Source organism: Ursus arctos, unplaced genomic scaffold (genome assembly GCF_023065955.2).
Source record: "Ursus arctos isolate Adak ecotype North America unplaced genomic scaffold, UrsArc2.0 scaffold_17, whole genome shotgun sequence".
In the NCBI taxonomy this organism is placed as follows: domain Eukaryota; kingdom Metazoa; phylum Chordata; class Mammalia; order Carnivora; family Ursidae; genus Ursus; species Ursus arctos.
The window spans coordinates 54,005,715-54,019,064 of record NW_026622841.1 but is presented as its reverse complement, the minus strand read 5'-3'; the positions used below and the strand labels follow the sequence as shown (position 1 = coordinate 54,019,064).

The window sequence follows — 13,350 nt, the reverse complement described above, 5'->3', positions numbered from 1 at the left end:
TTCATGACTGTTCTATAAACCATATGATGCGGGCTATATCCTCTTGAGATTGGCTTTTTACACGCAGCCGCCATTTCCTGGTAGTTGATCTGGGTTGTTGGACCAACAGTTCATTTCATTTTATTGCAGAGTATTCTATGGGAAGGATATACCATCATCTATTTTTTTTAATGCAAAAAACAATTTTTTTCTGTAACTATTTTGCTCTTTGCAGCCTCTAGTCCTTCTAAAGTTAACAATTAGCAGTACCTTAGTCTCTTTTGCTTCAAAACTGCTTCCAGAGTTTCTCCTGGTTCTCATGTTCCTTCCTCACCCCGCTAGGGCCATCTGGGTGCAGGCAAGATGTGAAGGAAGAGAGTCTTCCTTGTCCTTTTTCTTTTCTGCAAGCTCTCTCCTGACAGGAGTCAAGGTATGCCTTGAGTCTCCTCCGTCTTCTGTGCACTAGGCCAGTTGTCCCCGGCAAGTTGTAATGAATGGTCTGAGGTCCAGCGTCACCGGTGTGTGGGGACTGATCCTGGAGATCTGGCCAACATCCCTTGAAGATCAGGCTTCGCACCGGTCAGGGGCACTACTACCTCTTCCTCTTCAGCCATCTTCTTCGTCCCCCCGAGGGTCCTATGAGAACTGGGGAGTTTCTGCTAGACCACTCCTAGGCCATGGGGGTGGAAGAGGTCTCTCAAGTCCTCTCTACCTAACTGCACTTTGCACCATTTCTCTTGCGCTGTGGTCAACTTGTGTTGCTCTGGGACTAAAATGCTTGAATCTTCTTAAGCTACTGCCTCCTGCAAGGAGGAACAAGTCTTTGTGCTCTAGATTTTTCCCAATCTCATTTGCTTGTTTCTAGTAACTCTGCTTATTCCCCACTGGGTTTCTGGCTCCTAGGACATGACACGCTAGAATGGGGATGAGGAGGATATAAGAAAATACCTTCCCCTTCACCTCTTCGCCCCCTTATTTCATCCTCACGTCTACACCAAGCTGCCTCTACATCATACTGCTTGCCTCTCTACGCTGTGGCTTACAGCCAAATTCTTCCTCATCTGTACTTCAAAAGAATTTTGAAAAAATGTGACATCTGAAAAATATTATCAGAAGTGTAACAGTTCCCAAAAAAGTAATTTCTGATGTATATTTTACCTCTATTATTAGCTTATTTTTCCTTTAAAACTTTGCTTAGCTGTCGCCCAAGGGCTTATAATCTACACCTATACTTCGTTACAGTCTACCTCACAGTACACTGGGCCACCTCGCGTACAGCATAAGAACCTGACAGCAGGACACTCGCACGTCTTCCCTGCCATCTTTTGTTGCAGGTCGTAGATTTTTCTGTGTTAGCACCTGCTGTGGTAGAGTATCTCCAGTCTGTCGGAAGATAGCGAGTAAATGTCCCTCCACAGGTGCTAGCCGGCTGCTGCGAACTGACCCCTCAGTCAGCCCGTCAGCTTCTGCTATCCTGAAAATGAGCCACTGATTTGAGGACGTAATGCAAAAACAGTGGCTCAGGCTTATTCCCACGGAGGTGGTCATCGGTCCTTTCTATAATTCGGGGAGTAATAAAATCTGAATCCTTTAAGAGGCTATTTTTCAAAATCACTGTTTTTCATAGTTTGCCTTCCTTTTTAGCAGAATTTTGGATTTTATCCGCTTCAAGAACATTATATAAATGGATTATGTTCCTTAAATATGGAAGATTTCACCAAGGTATTTGCCTGTGTCTTGCTGGTTTAGATCTTGTTTCATGTTAACAATGGTGCCGGTAGGATAACAGCCACATACAAGCCCAAAGCTACCACTACTCTCTGCGATGGAAAATGGCACACGCTTCAAGCTCAGAAGAGCAAACACCGCTTGGTTCTGACTGTTGATGGGAATGCAGTTCGTGCTGAGAGTCCACACACCCAGTCCACCTCGGCAGACACCAGCAATCCTATTTATGTCGGTGGCTATCCTGGTACGTATGGATGTCTGCTTGGCCCGATCACTTTTAAGCGGCATTGTCACTAAGGGAAGTCTTAGTTCAGGTAGATACAGAGTAGAGATTAAGAAAAATACATGGTTTGGATGACACATTCAAATACCTAGGAAGTCTTAGAAAAATTCATCTACACGTGTAAATTCACCCTTAGGTAAGACTCTGAGAATATTGGATGCCATCTAAAGTAAGCTTGATGACTTTACCAAGGTGACTCATCTTTGGTGACCCCCAGAGAAGGAAATAATTTTAGGGGACAAACATGATCTTAACTTCTCACACTGATTCTGGATTTGAATTATGCATTTCAAATGTTCCAAATAATTATTACAAATAAATAAGAAGTTGTGACTCAGTTAAGGCACAGCTGTGACTAAAATTGTTTTCATTGCCTTATCACTGAAGTAACAGATATGGGAGAATATTATTCTAATTTTGATAGAGAGACTACTTGATGTTATTTTTGTTCCTACTGTGCTATCCATTCCATTTAACAAAATTAAACAAGACTTTTGCTTTCTTCTTTGACAGCTGACGTAAAGCAAAACTGCCTGAGCAGCCAGACCTCCTTCCGGGGGTGTTTGAGAAAGCTCACTCTGATTAAGGGCCCACAAATACAGTCCTATGACTTCAGCAGAGCTTTTGACCTACAGGGAGTTTTCCCTCATTCCTGTCCTGGGTCTGAACCCTGAACTTCAGAGAAACTCCCCAGCTGGGGATCATTGCTTATATTTTGAGAATTGTTTTTATGCATTAAAATCTCTTCAGTTCCGATTTCATTTTCCACTCAGGTTGTTTCCAGAAAAAAAAAAATGTTGTGTTTATATTAAACTAAAACAATGTACACAACAAATACCTCTATTAAATAGTTTAAAATGTACATTGAATTCATTGGCTCTCTTTTTCTTCATAAACATAGAACATTCTGTGGATTACTTGACAATTTTTCTTGTTTTGCATTTGAGTTTCATAAAAATACTGAGTCTGGTCCAGGATGGCATTGTAGGAAGACCCTGAACTCACCTCTTCCACGGACACACCAAATCTACACCTCTTTATGGAGCAATTCCTCCTAAAGAACTGAGGGCTGACAGACTGGCTTCTGTACAACAGAGCACATAAAAATGGTAAGAGAGATGGAGACGTGGTAATGAAAGGAAGCGCCACCCCTGTGAACCGCACTGGGGAAGGCCAGCACTGAGGGGCCAGGAACAGATCTGTCTGCCCTACGGCACAGAAAAAAGCTGTGGTTTAAAAGAGCAACTAGTATATAAAAGATCCGGCCTTAGAATTCCACCAAATGGGAGAGTTGCTGGAACTCTCTGGGTCGGAGGGGCTGGCAAGTGCCATGGTTTACACTCCCCCGAACACCTCGATAGCACAGACAGAAGCAGGGTCGAGGTGTCATAGTTGACCTGCCACCTCAGCCCTGGGTGTCCTGGAGCACAGAAAGAAAGCCATGGTAGGAAAGAGCCAACCCTGAAACTCCAGCAAACAGTGAGGGAGCGGCAGCATCGCTCTCCAGGTTGGAGGGGATGGTGAGCACCATGGTTTATGTTCCCCATTTACCTTAATAGTGTAGATGGGAGAAAGGTCCAGGCGCCATCGCTGGCCTAGTGCCTCGAGCTCTGGGCCACTAGCCTGCACCACCCCAGCCTTCCCACCAAGGTGGCCCCATCAGAGCGCACACTGGAACCCCCCTGGTCAGTGTCACTATAGTTCCAGCCATCCCACCAAGGTGACCCAGGCACAAAGCACCCCAGAACACGCCATGTCCACACTACTTCAGCTCCAGACTGCTTGCTAGAGCACCCTGGGCCCTCTTGGCTCATGTCACTTTAGCTCCAGCCAAGGCACCCAATGTGCAGAGTGACCAGGAATCCCCAGCCCATGCCTACCTCGGTTCTGGCCATAGCACCAGCACAGCCCCTGCGCAGAGCGTCTCAGTGTACCCTGACTTGTGCCAGCCTCAGCTCTAACTGCCCGCTAGATCACCCCCTGTGCTGAGCACGCTGGGACACCCAGACTTGCACCCACTTTGACTTTAGCTGTCCTCCAAGAACAGAGAGCCCTGTCCTTGGAGGACAGAGAGCCCTGGAACTGCCTGAGCCAATACCCACAATAGCTACAGCTCTCCTGCTAAGGTAGCCCACGCATGGAGCACCCCAGATCCCCCTGGCCTGCATCTCCCTCAGCTATAGCCTCCCCACCAGACTGCACACTGCATGGAGAGCCCTGAAACCCCCCAGCCCACGTCCACTTCAGCTGTCCTGTCAGGATGCCCTCTACCTGGGGCACTCGGACAGCCTAGCCCATGCCCGTACCAGCTCTGGCCATCACACCAGGGCAACCCTAGCCTGGAGTGTCATAGGATCCCTCGCCCGTACCAGACACAGCTCCAGTCTGCCAGCCAAAGTCACCAGGCACACGCAGTCTACACAGGAGATGACCATACATAAGACCATTCTTTCAAGTTTAGAAGTGCTATTCCACCTAATTCAGAGGATCAAGCACAGACAAAAGCAGAAAACTTACAGACACAATAGCTACTGAGGATGTAAAGGTATCCAGATTCCAGAAGTACAGAGAGCTCCAAACAAAATGAACACAAGGAACACACCTGAACACAAAATTAAAATGTCAAAGGTTAAAGATAGACAATTTTAAAGCAGCTAGAGAAAAGCAAAATGTTATATACAAGGGAAACCCCTTATTAAGGCTTTCAGCTGATTTTTCAGCAACTACTTTGCAGGCCTGAAGGGAGTGGCACGTCATATTCAAATAGCTGAAAGGCAGAAACCTACAACTGAGAATACCCAGCAAGATCATCATTCAGAATTTAGAGAGAGAGCAATAATTTCCCAAACAAAAGTTAAAGGAGTTCATCATCATTAAACTGTCTTATAAGAACTGTTAAAGGGACTTCTTTAAATGGAAAACAAAAGGTCTTAATTTGAAGAAAATTATGAATAAAAAGATGTAAAATATGAGCATATACATAAAAGGGAGAGGGAGTAAAAAAGTTCTTTTAGAATGTATTCACACTTAAATAACCATCAACTTAATATACATTGCTGTATACTTAGGATTCTGCATATGAGCCTCATGGCAACCAAAACCCCAAAACTTATGATACATAAGGAGAAAGCAAGCCAGACATGACACTACAGAAAGTCCTCAACTGCAAGAAAAGAGAACAAGAACAGAAAGACAGAAAAGAACTACAAAAACCACTATAAATGATGAACAAAATAGCAATAACTACTTTAAGTGTAAATGGACTAAATGCTCTAATCAAAAGACATATGGAGGCAGAATGGATAAAAAAATAAGACCCTTATATGATCCCTACAGGAGAACTACCTCAAAACTAAAGACACATACGGACTGAAAGTGAAGGGATGGAACAAAGATATACCACGCAAATATAGTTGGGGGAGGGGGGAGCAACACTTATATCAGACAAGCTAGACTTTAAAACAAAAACTATGACAAGAGACGGAGAAAGGCAATACATGATGATAAGAGGTCAATCCAACAAGAGGATATAACAATTGTAAATATCTATTGAAACACCTAAATAAATAACACAAATATTAACAGATATAGAAGGAGAAATTGACAGAAATACAATAATAGTAGGGGACTTCAATATTCCATTTACATCAAAAGGTAGAATATCCAGGCAGAAAATAATAAGGAAACAGTGTCTTTGAATGACATATTAAATCAGATAAACCAGATATGTACAAGAACATTCCATCCAAAACCACAGAAGAATACACATTCATTTCAAGTGTACATGGAACATTATCTAGAAAAGACCACATGATAGGCCACAAGACAAGTCCCAATAAAGATTGGAATTGTATTGTGCATCCTTTGCACAATGATATGAAACAGGAAATCTATCACACACACACACACACAACTACAAAAAAACACAAACACGTAAAGGCTAAACAACATGCTACTAAACAATAAACGGGTCAACAAAGAATTCAAAGAGGAAATTAAAAAATTCAGAGACAAATGAAAATGCAAACACATTCAACCTTTGGGACACAGAAAAAGCAGTTCTTAGAAAGAAATGTATGGTGGTACAGACCTACCTCAAGAAACAAGAAAACTCTCAATTAAACAATCTAACATTACATCTAAAGAAACTAGGAAAAGAAGAAATCCCAAGGTGAGCAGAAGATAGGAAATAAAAAATATCAGAGCATAATAAATGACATAGAGACCCCCGCCAAAATAAACCACACACACAATAGGAAAGATCAATGAAACCAAGACCTGGTTCTTTGAAAAGATCAACAAAATTGATAAATCTTTATCCAGACTCATGAAGAAGAGAGAGAACACAAAGAAATAAAATCAGAAAAAAAAGAGAAGGAACAACACTACAGAAATCGGATGATAAGAGAATACTACAAAAAATTACATACCAACAAACTGGACAACTGAGAACAAAGGGATAAATTCTTAGGAACATACAATCTAACAAAATTGAATAAGAAAAAAATGGAAATCTGAACAGACCAATTACTAGTAACAAAATTGATTCAGTAATCAAAAAACTCCCAAAAAACAGAAGTCCAGAACCAGATGGATTCACAGGCGAATTTTACCAAACATTTAAAGAGTTAATACCTATTCTCCTCAAACTATTTCACAACATGGGAGAGGAAGGAAAGCTTCCAAATACATTCTACAAAAGCAGCATTGCCCTGATACCAAACCAGATAAAGACACTATAGAAAAAGAAAACTACAGGCCAATATCCCTGATGAACATAGATGCAAAAATACTCAACAAAACACTAGTAAATCAAATCCAACAATACATTTAAAAAGTCATTCATCATATTCAAGTGGGATTTATTCCAGGGATGCGAGGAAGGTTCAATATTCCTAAGTCAATCAACGTGATACATCACAACAACAAAATGAAAGATGAAAATCATATCACTTCAATAGATGCAGGAAAAGATTTTCACAAATTCAACATCCATTCATGACAAAAACTGTCAACAAAATGGGTTTAGAGAAGGAACATACCTCAAGATAATAAAGGCCATATATGAAAAACCAACAATTAACATCATACTTCATGGAGTTTTTCCTGTAATATCAGGAACAAGACAAAGATGTCCACTCTTACCACTTTTATTCAACAGCACTGGAAACCCTTGCCACAACAATCAGACAAGAAAAAGAAATAAAAGACTTCTAAACTCATAACGAAGAAATTAAACTGTCACTATTTGCAGATGACACAATACTACACAAAGAAAACCCTAATGACTCCACCAAAAAACCATGAGAAGTAATAAATGAATTCAGTAAAGTCGCAGGATACAAAATTAACACCCAGAAATAGGAAATCCATACACCAATAATGAAGTAGCAGAAAGAGAAATTATGAAAACAATCCCATTTGACAATTGCACCAAAAGGAATAAAATACCTAGGTATAAACTTAATGAAGGAAGTGAAAGAAAACTATACTCTGAAAACTAGAAGACACTGATGAAAGAAACTGAAACAAAAAAAAAGCTATTTCGTGTTCATATACTGGAAAAATATGGTGAACATGTCCATACCATCCAAAATGATCTATAAATTCAATGTAATCCTTATCAAAATATCAATGGCATTTTTCACAGAAGTAGAAGAAATAATCTTAAAATTTGTATGAAACTACAAAGGTCCTGAATAGCCAAAGCAATCTTGAAATGCTGGAGGTATTACAGTCCCAGATTCCAAGATACACTACAAGGCTGTAGTAATCAAAACAGTATGATACTAGCACAAAAACATACACATCAACGAAACGTAATAGAGAGCCAGAAATAAACTTATGTTTATATGACCAAATAATCTATACCAAAGGAGGCAACAATACACAATGGGTAAAGACAGTCTCTTTAACAAATAGTGCTGGGAAAACTGGACAGCAAAAGAATGAAACTGGACCACTTTCTTATACCATACACAAAAATAAACACAAAATGGATTAAAGACCTAAAGTGAGACTTGAAGCCATAAAACTCCTAGAAAAGAACATAAGCAGCAATTTCTCTGACATCAACCATGGAAACATTTTTCTAGATACATCTCCTTAGGTAAGGGGACGGGGAAACAAAAATAAACTACTGGGACTACACCAAAATAAAAGGTTTTTCACAGTGAAGGAAACCATCAACAAAACAAAATGTAACCTACTGACTGGGAGAAGATATTCGTAAATGATATATATGAGAAGGAGTTAATATACAAAATACATAAAGAATTTATACAACTCAGAGTTAAGATGGCAGAGGAGTAGGGGACCCCTTTTTCAGCCGGTCCCCTGAGTCGAGCTGGATAGTTACCAGACCAGCCTGAACATCCACGGAACCAGCCTGAGATGCAGGAAGATGCATCTGGATCTCTACAAATGAACATCTCCAGCGCTGAGTATTGAGGTACGAAGCGGGGAGCCATGAAACCTCGCACAGATATCAGAAGATAAACGGAAGGGGGGAGGGAGCCGCCGCGTTCGGGCGCCGGGAAGCGGCAGCCACCTGCACGGGGGGAGCGGGCGGACTCACCGACGGCACCCGCGAGAGAGCGGACTGAGACCGGTGAGCCGGGAGCACGCGCCACCAGGCATCTCACGGAACACCGGAATCCTGGTGTGCTCACTGGATCCAGACTGAGACCGGGAGCTCCCGGAGCGCGCGCGGGGCGGCTGGCGGCTGGCGGCATTAGAAACACAAAGGACAGAGACGCGCCTGCCCTGGAAGTGAGGGCAGGGACGCCGGGTGTGGGGCGCACATCCCGGGACGCTACAGGGTTGAGCAGCACCAACAGAAACAGAGTTAAAGTGGCCAGAACATCAGTAGAGAACGGGCCGCAATCCTTCTGTTCTGAGACAGAGGCTGAGATTTGGCCGCTGCTGCTCTGACTCTCAGAAGAGGCACAGCAAACCACCAGGGAAGCCGCCTGAGAACAAAATCCTGGAAATACTGGCTCACAGTATGCCCATCCCCATACCCCCTCGCAGGGGACATGGAGACACTACCCAAACAGGGTTGCCTGAGTATCGGAGCGGCAGGACCCTCCCCCAGAAGGCAGGCTGAAAAACCAAGAAGCCCACATCCCTAAGATCCCTATAAAACAAGTGCGCACGGCCTGGGTCCTGGTCAATAATTTGGGCTCTGGACAACCCCGCACCTTCTCCTCATCAGAATGACGAGAAGGAGAAATTCCCCCCAGCAAAGAAAAGACAATGAGTCTGTGGCCTCTGCCACAGAACTCATGGATATGGATATAACCAAATTATCAGAAATGGAGTTCAGAGTAACAATGGTCAAGATAATGTGTAGACTTGAAAAAAGTATAAACGAAAATGTTAATGAGAATATAGAATCTCTAAGGGCAGAAATGAGAGCAAATCTGGCAGAAATTAAAAATTCTATGAGCCAAATGCAGTCAAAACTAGAGGCTCTGACGGTCAGGGTGAATGAGGCAGAAGAACATATCAGCAAATTGGAGGATGGGTTAGTAGAAGACAAAGCTAAAACAGAATCTGGACTTAAAAAAATCCACGCTCAAGAATGTAGTTTACGGGAGATTACTGAATCAATGAAACGTTCCAATGTCAGAATCATCGGCATCCCCGAGGGGGTGGAGAAAAACAGAGGTCTAGAAGAGATATTTGAACAAATTGTAGCTGAAAACTTCCCTAATCTAGCAAGGAAACAAACATCCGTGTCCAAGAGGCAGAGAGGACCCCTCCCAAGCTCAACCACGACAAACCTACGCCACGTCATGTCATAGTGCACTACGCAAATATTAGATCCAAGGATACAGTATTGAAAGCGGCCAGGGCAAAGAAATTTCTCACGTACCAAGGCAAAGGTATCAGAATGACATCAGACCTGTCTACACAGACCTGGAATGAGAGAAAGCGTTGGGGGGGGGGGCATTTTTAAAGCTATTTCAGAGAAAAACATGCAGCCAAGGATCCTTTATCCAGCAAGGCTGTCATTCAGAATGGATGGAGAAATAAAGACCTTCCAGAATCACCAGTCATTGACCGATTTCATAACCATGAAACCAGCCCTACAGGAGATATTAAGGGGGGGTTCTATAAAAGTAAAAAGGCCCCAAGAGTGATACAGAACAGAAAGTCACAATCTATAGAAACAAAGACTTTACTGGCAACATGGCATCATTAAAATCATATCTCTCAGTGATCAGTCTTAAAGTAAATGGTTTGAACCATCCCATAAAACACCACAGGGTTGCAGATTGGATAAAAAGACATGACCCATCCATTTGCTGTCTACAAGAGACTCATTTTGAACCTAAAGATACATTCAGACTGAAAGTAAAGGGATGGAGTACCATCTTTCAAGCCAATGGACCTCAAAAGAAAGCTGGGGTAACAATTCTCATATCAGTCAGATTGGATTTTAAACTAAAGACTATAGTTAGAGACACAGAAGGGCACTATATTATTCTAAAAGTATGTATCCAACAAGTGGAAATGACAATTATAAATATATATGCCCCCAACAGGGGAGCAGCAAGATACACAAGCCAACTCTTAACCAGAATAAAGAGACATATAGATAAAAATACGTTGATAGTAGGGGACCTCAACACTGCACTATCAGAAATAGACAGAACACCCATGCAAAAAATCGACAAAGAAACAAGGGCTTTGAATGCCATACTCAACGAGTTGGACCTCATAGATATATATAGAACACTACACCCCAGAATGAAAGAATATTAGAATTCTATTCTAATGCCCATGGAACATTCTCAAGAATAGACCATGTTCTGGGACACAAAACAGGTCTCAACCGATACCAAAAGACTGAAATTATTCCCTGTATATTCTCAGACCACAACGCTTTGAAATTGGAACTCAACCACAAGGAAAAATTTGAAAGAAACTCAAACACTTGGAGACTAAGAACCATTCTGCTGAGGAATGATTCGATAAACCAGGAAATCAAAAATCAATTTAAACAATTTATGGAGACCAACAAGAATGAAAACACAACAGTAAAAAACGTATGGGATACTGCAAAGGCAGTCCTAAGGGAGAAATACATAGCCATCCAAGCCTCACTCAAAAGAATAGAAAAATCTAAAATGCAGTTTTTATATTCACACCTCAAGAAGCTGGAACAGCAACAGAGGGACAGGCCTAATCCACGCACGAAGAAGCAGTTGACCAAGATTAGAGCAGAAATCAATGAATTAGAAACCAGGAGTACAGTAGAGCAGATCAACAGAACTAGAAGCTGGTTCTTTGAGAGAATCAATAAAACTGACAGACCACTGGCAAGACTTATCCAAAAGAATAGAGAAAGGACCCAAATTAATAAAATTATGAATGAAAAAGGAGAGGTCACAACCAACACCAATGAAATTGGAAGGATTATTAGAAACTTATATCAACAGCTTTATGCCAATAAATTAAGCAATCTGGAAGAGATGCAGGACTTCCTGGAAACCTATAACTACCAAGACTGAAACAGGAAGAAATTGATTTTTTAAACAGGCCAATTAGTTATGAAGAGATTGAAACAGTGATAAACAACCTTCCAAAAAACAAAACTCCAGGCCCGGATGGTTTTCCTGGGGAATTCTACCAAACATTCAAAGAAGAAATAATACCTATTCTCCTAAAGCTATTTCAAAAAATAGAAACAGAAGGAAAGCTACCAAACTCATTCTATGAGGCCAATATTACCTTGATCCCCAAACCAGGCAAAGACCCCATCAAAAAGGAGATTACAGACCGATTTCCCTAATGAACATGGATGCCAAAATCCTCAACAAGATCCTGGCTAATAGAATCCAGCAGTACATTAAAAGGATTATCCATCATGACCAAGTGGGATTCATCCCTGGGATGCAAGGGTGGTTCAACATTCGCAAATAGATCAGTGTCTTAGATTTTATCCAGAAAGAAAAATTCAAAACTCATATGATTCTCTCAATAGATGCAGAAAAAGCATTTGACAAAATACAGCATCTTTCCTGATTAAAACCCTTCAGAGTGTAGGGATAGAGGGTACATTCCTCAATCTCATAAAAACCATCTATGAAAAGCCTACAGCAAAAATCATTCTCAAGGGGAAAAGCTGAAAGCCTTTCCCTTAAGATCAGGAACACGACAAGGATGCCCACTCTCGCCATTATTATTCAACATAGTACTAGAAGTCCTTGCAACAGCAATCAGACAACAAAAAGGGACAAAAGGTATCCAAATCGGCAAAGAAGAAGTCAAAATGTCTCTCTTTGCAGATGACATGATACTCTATATGGAAAACCCCAAAGAATCCACTCCCAAACTATTAGAAGTTATAGAGCAATTCAGTAATGTGACGGGATACAAAATCAATGCTCAGAAATCAGTTGCATTTCTATACACGAATAATGAGACTGAAGAAAGAGAAATTAGGGAATCCATCCCATTTACAATAGCACCAAAAACCATACGTTACCTTGGAATTAACTTAACCAGAGACTGGAAAGGATCTATATTCTAGAAACTATAAATCACTGTTGAAAGACATTGAGGAAAACACAAAAAGATGGAAAAATATTCCATGCTCATGGATCGGAAGAATTAACATAGTTAAAATGTCCATGCTACTCAGAGCAATCTACACTTTCAATGCAATTCCGATCAAAATACCGAGGACATTTTTCAAGGAACTGGAACAAATAGTCCTTAAATTTGTATGGAACCAGAAAAGGCCCCGAATCGCCAAGGAACTGTTGAAAAGGAAAAACAAAGCTGGAGGCATCACAATGCCGGATTTCGAGCTGTACTACAAAGCTGTGATCACAAAGACAGCATGGTACTGGCACAAAAACAGACACATACACCAATGGAACAGAATAGAGAACCCAGAAATGGACTCTCGGCTCTTTGGGCAACTAATCTTTGATAAAGCAGTAAAAAACATCTGGTGGAAAAAAGACAGTCTCTTCAATAAATGGTGCTGGGAAAATTGGACAGCTACATGCAAAAGAATGAAACTTGACCACGCCATACACAAAGATAAACTCCCAATGGATGAAAGACCTCGATGTGAGACAGGAATCCATCAAAATCCTAGAGGAGAACATAGGCAGCAACCTCTACGACATCAGCCACAGCAACATTTTTCATGACACATCTCCAAAGGCAAGACAAACAAAAGATAAAATGAATTTGTGGGACTTCATCAAGATAAAAAGCTTCTGCACAACCAAGGAAACAGTCAAAAAATCTAAGAGGCAGCCCACGTAATGGGAGAATATATTTGCAAATGATGCTACAGATAAAAGACTGGTATCCAAGATCTACAAAGAACGTCT

General features: G+C 41.4%; 1 protein-coding gene across 2 annotated transcripts in view; it reads left to right on the top strand.

Annotated features, from left to right (window-relative positions):
* LAMA1 (laminin subunit alpha 1) overlaps positions 1 to 2,859 on the top strand; it is a 159,127-nt gene extending 156,268 nt beyond the window's left edge. For both annotated transcript variants that reach the window (XM_044383133.3, XM_057313235.1), the window contains 2 exons: positions 1,729 to 1,951; positions 2,504 to 2,859. In XM_044383133.3, the coding sequence (XP_044239068.3) occupies positions 1,729 to 1,951; positions 2,504 to 2,664 (384 nt within the window). In that variant the 3' untranslated portion in view covers positions 2,665 to 2,859. The remainder of the gene's footprint in view (positions 1 to 1,728; positions 1,952 to 2,503) is intronic.
* The last annotated feature ends 10,491 nt before the right edge of the window (positions 2,860 to 13,350 follow it).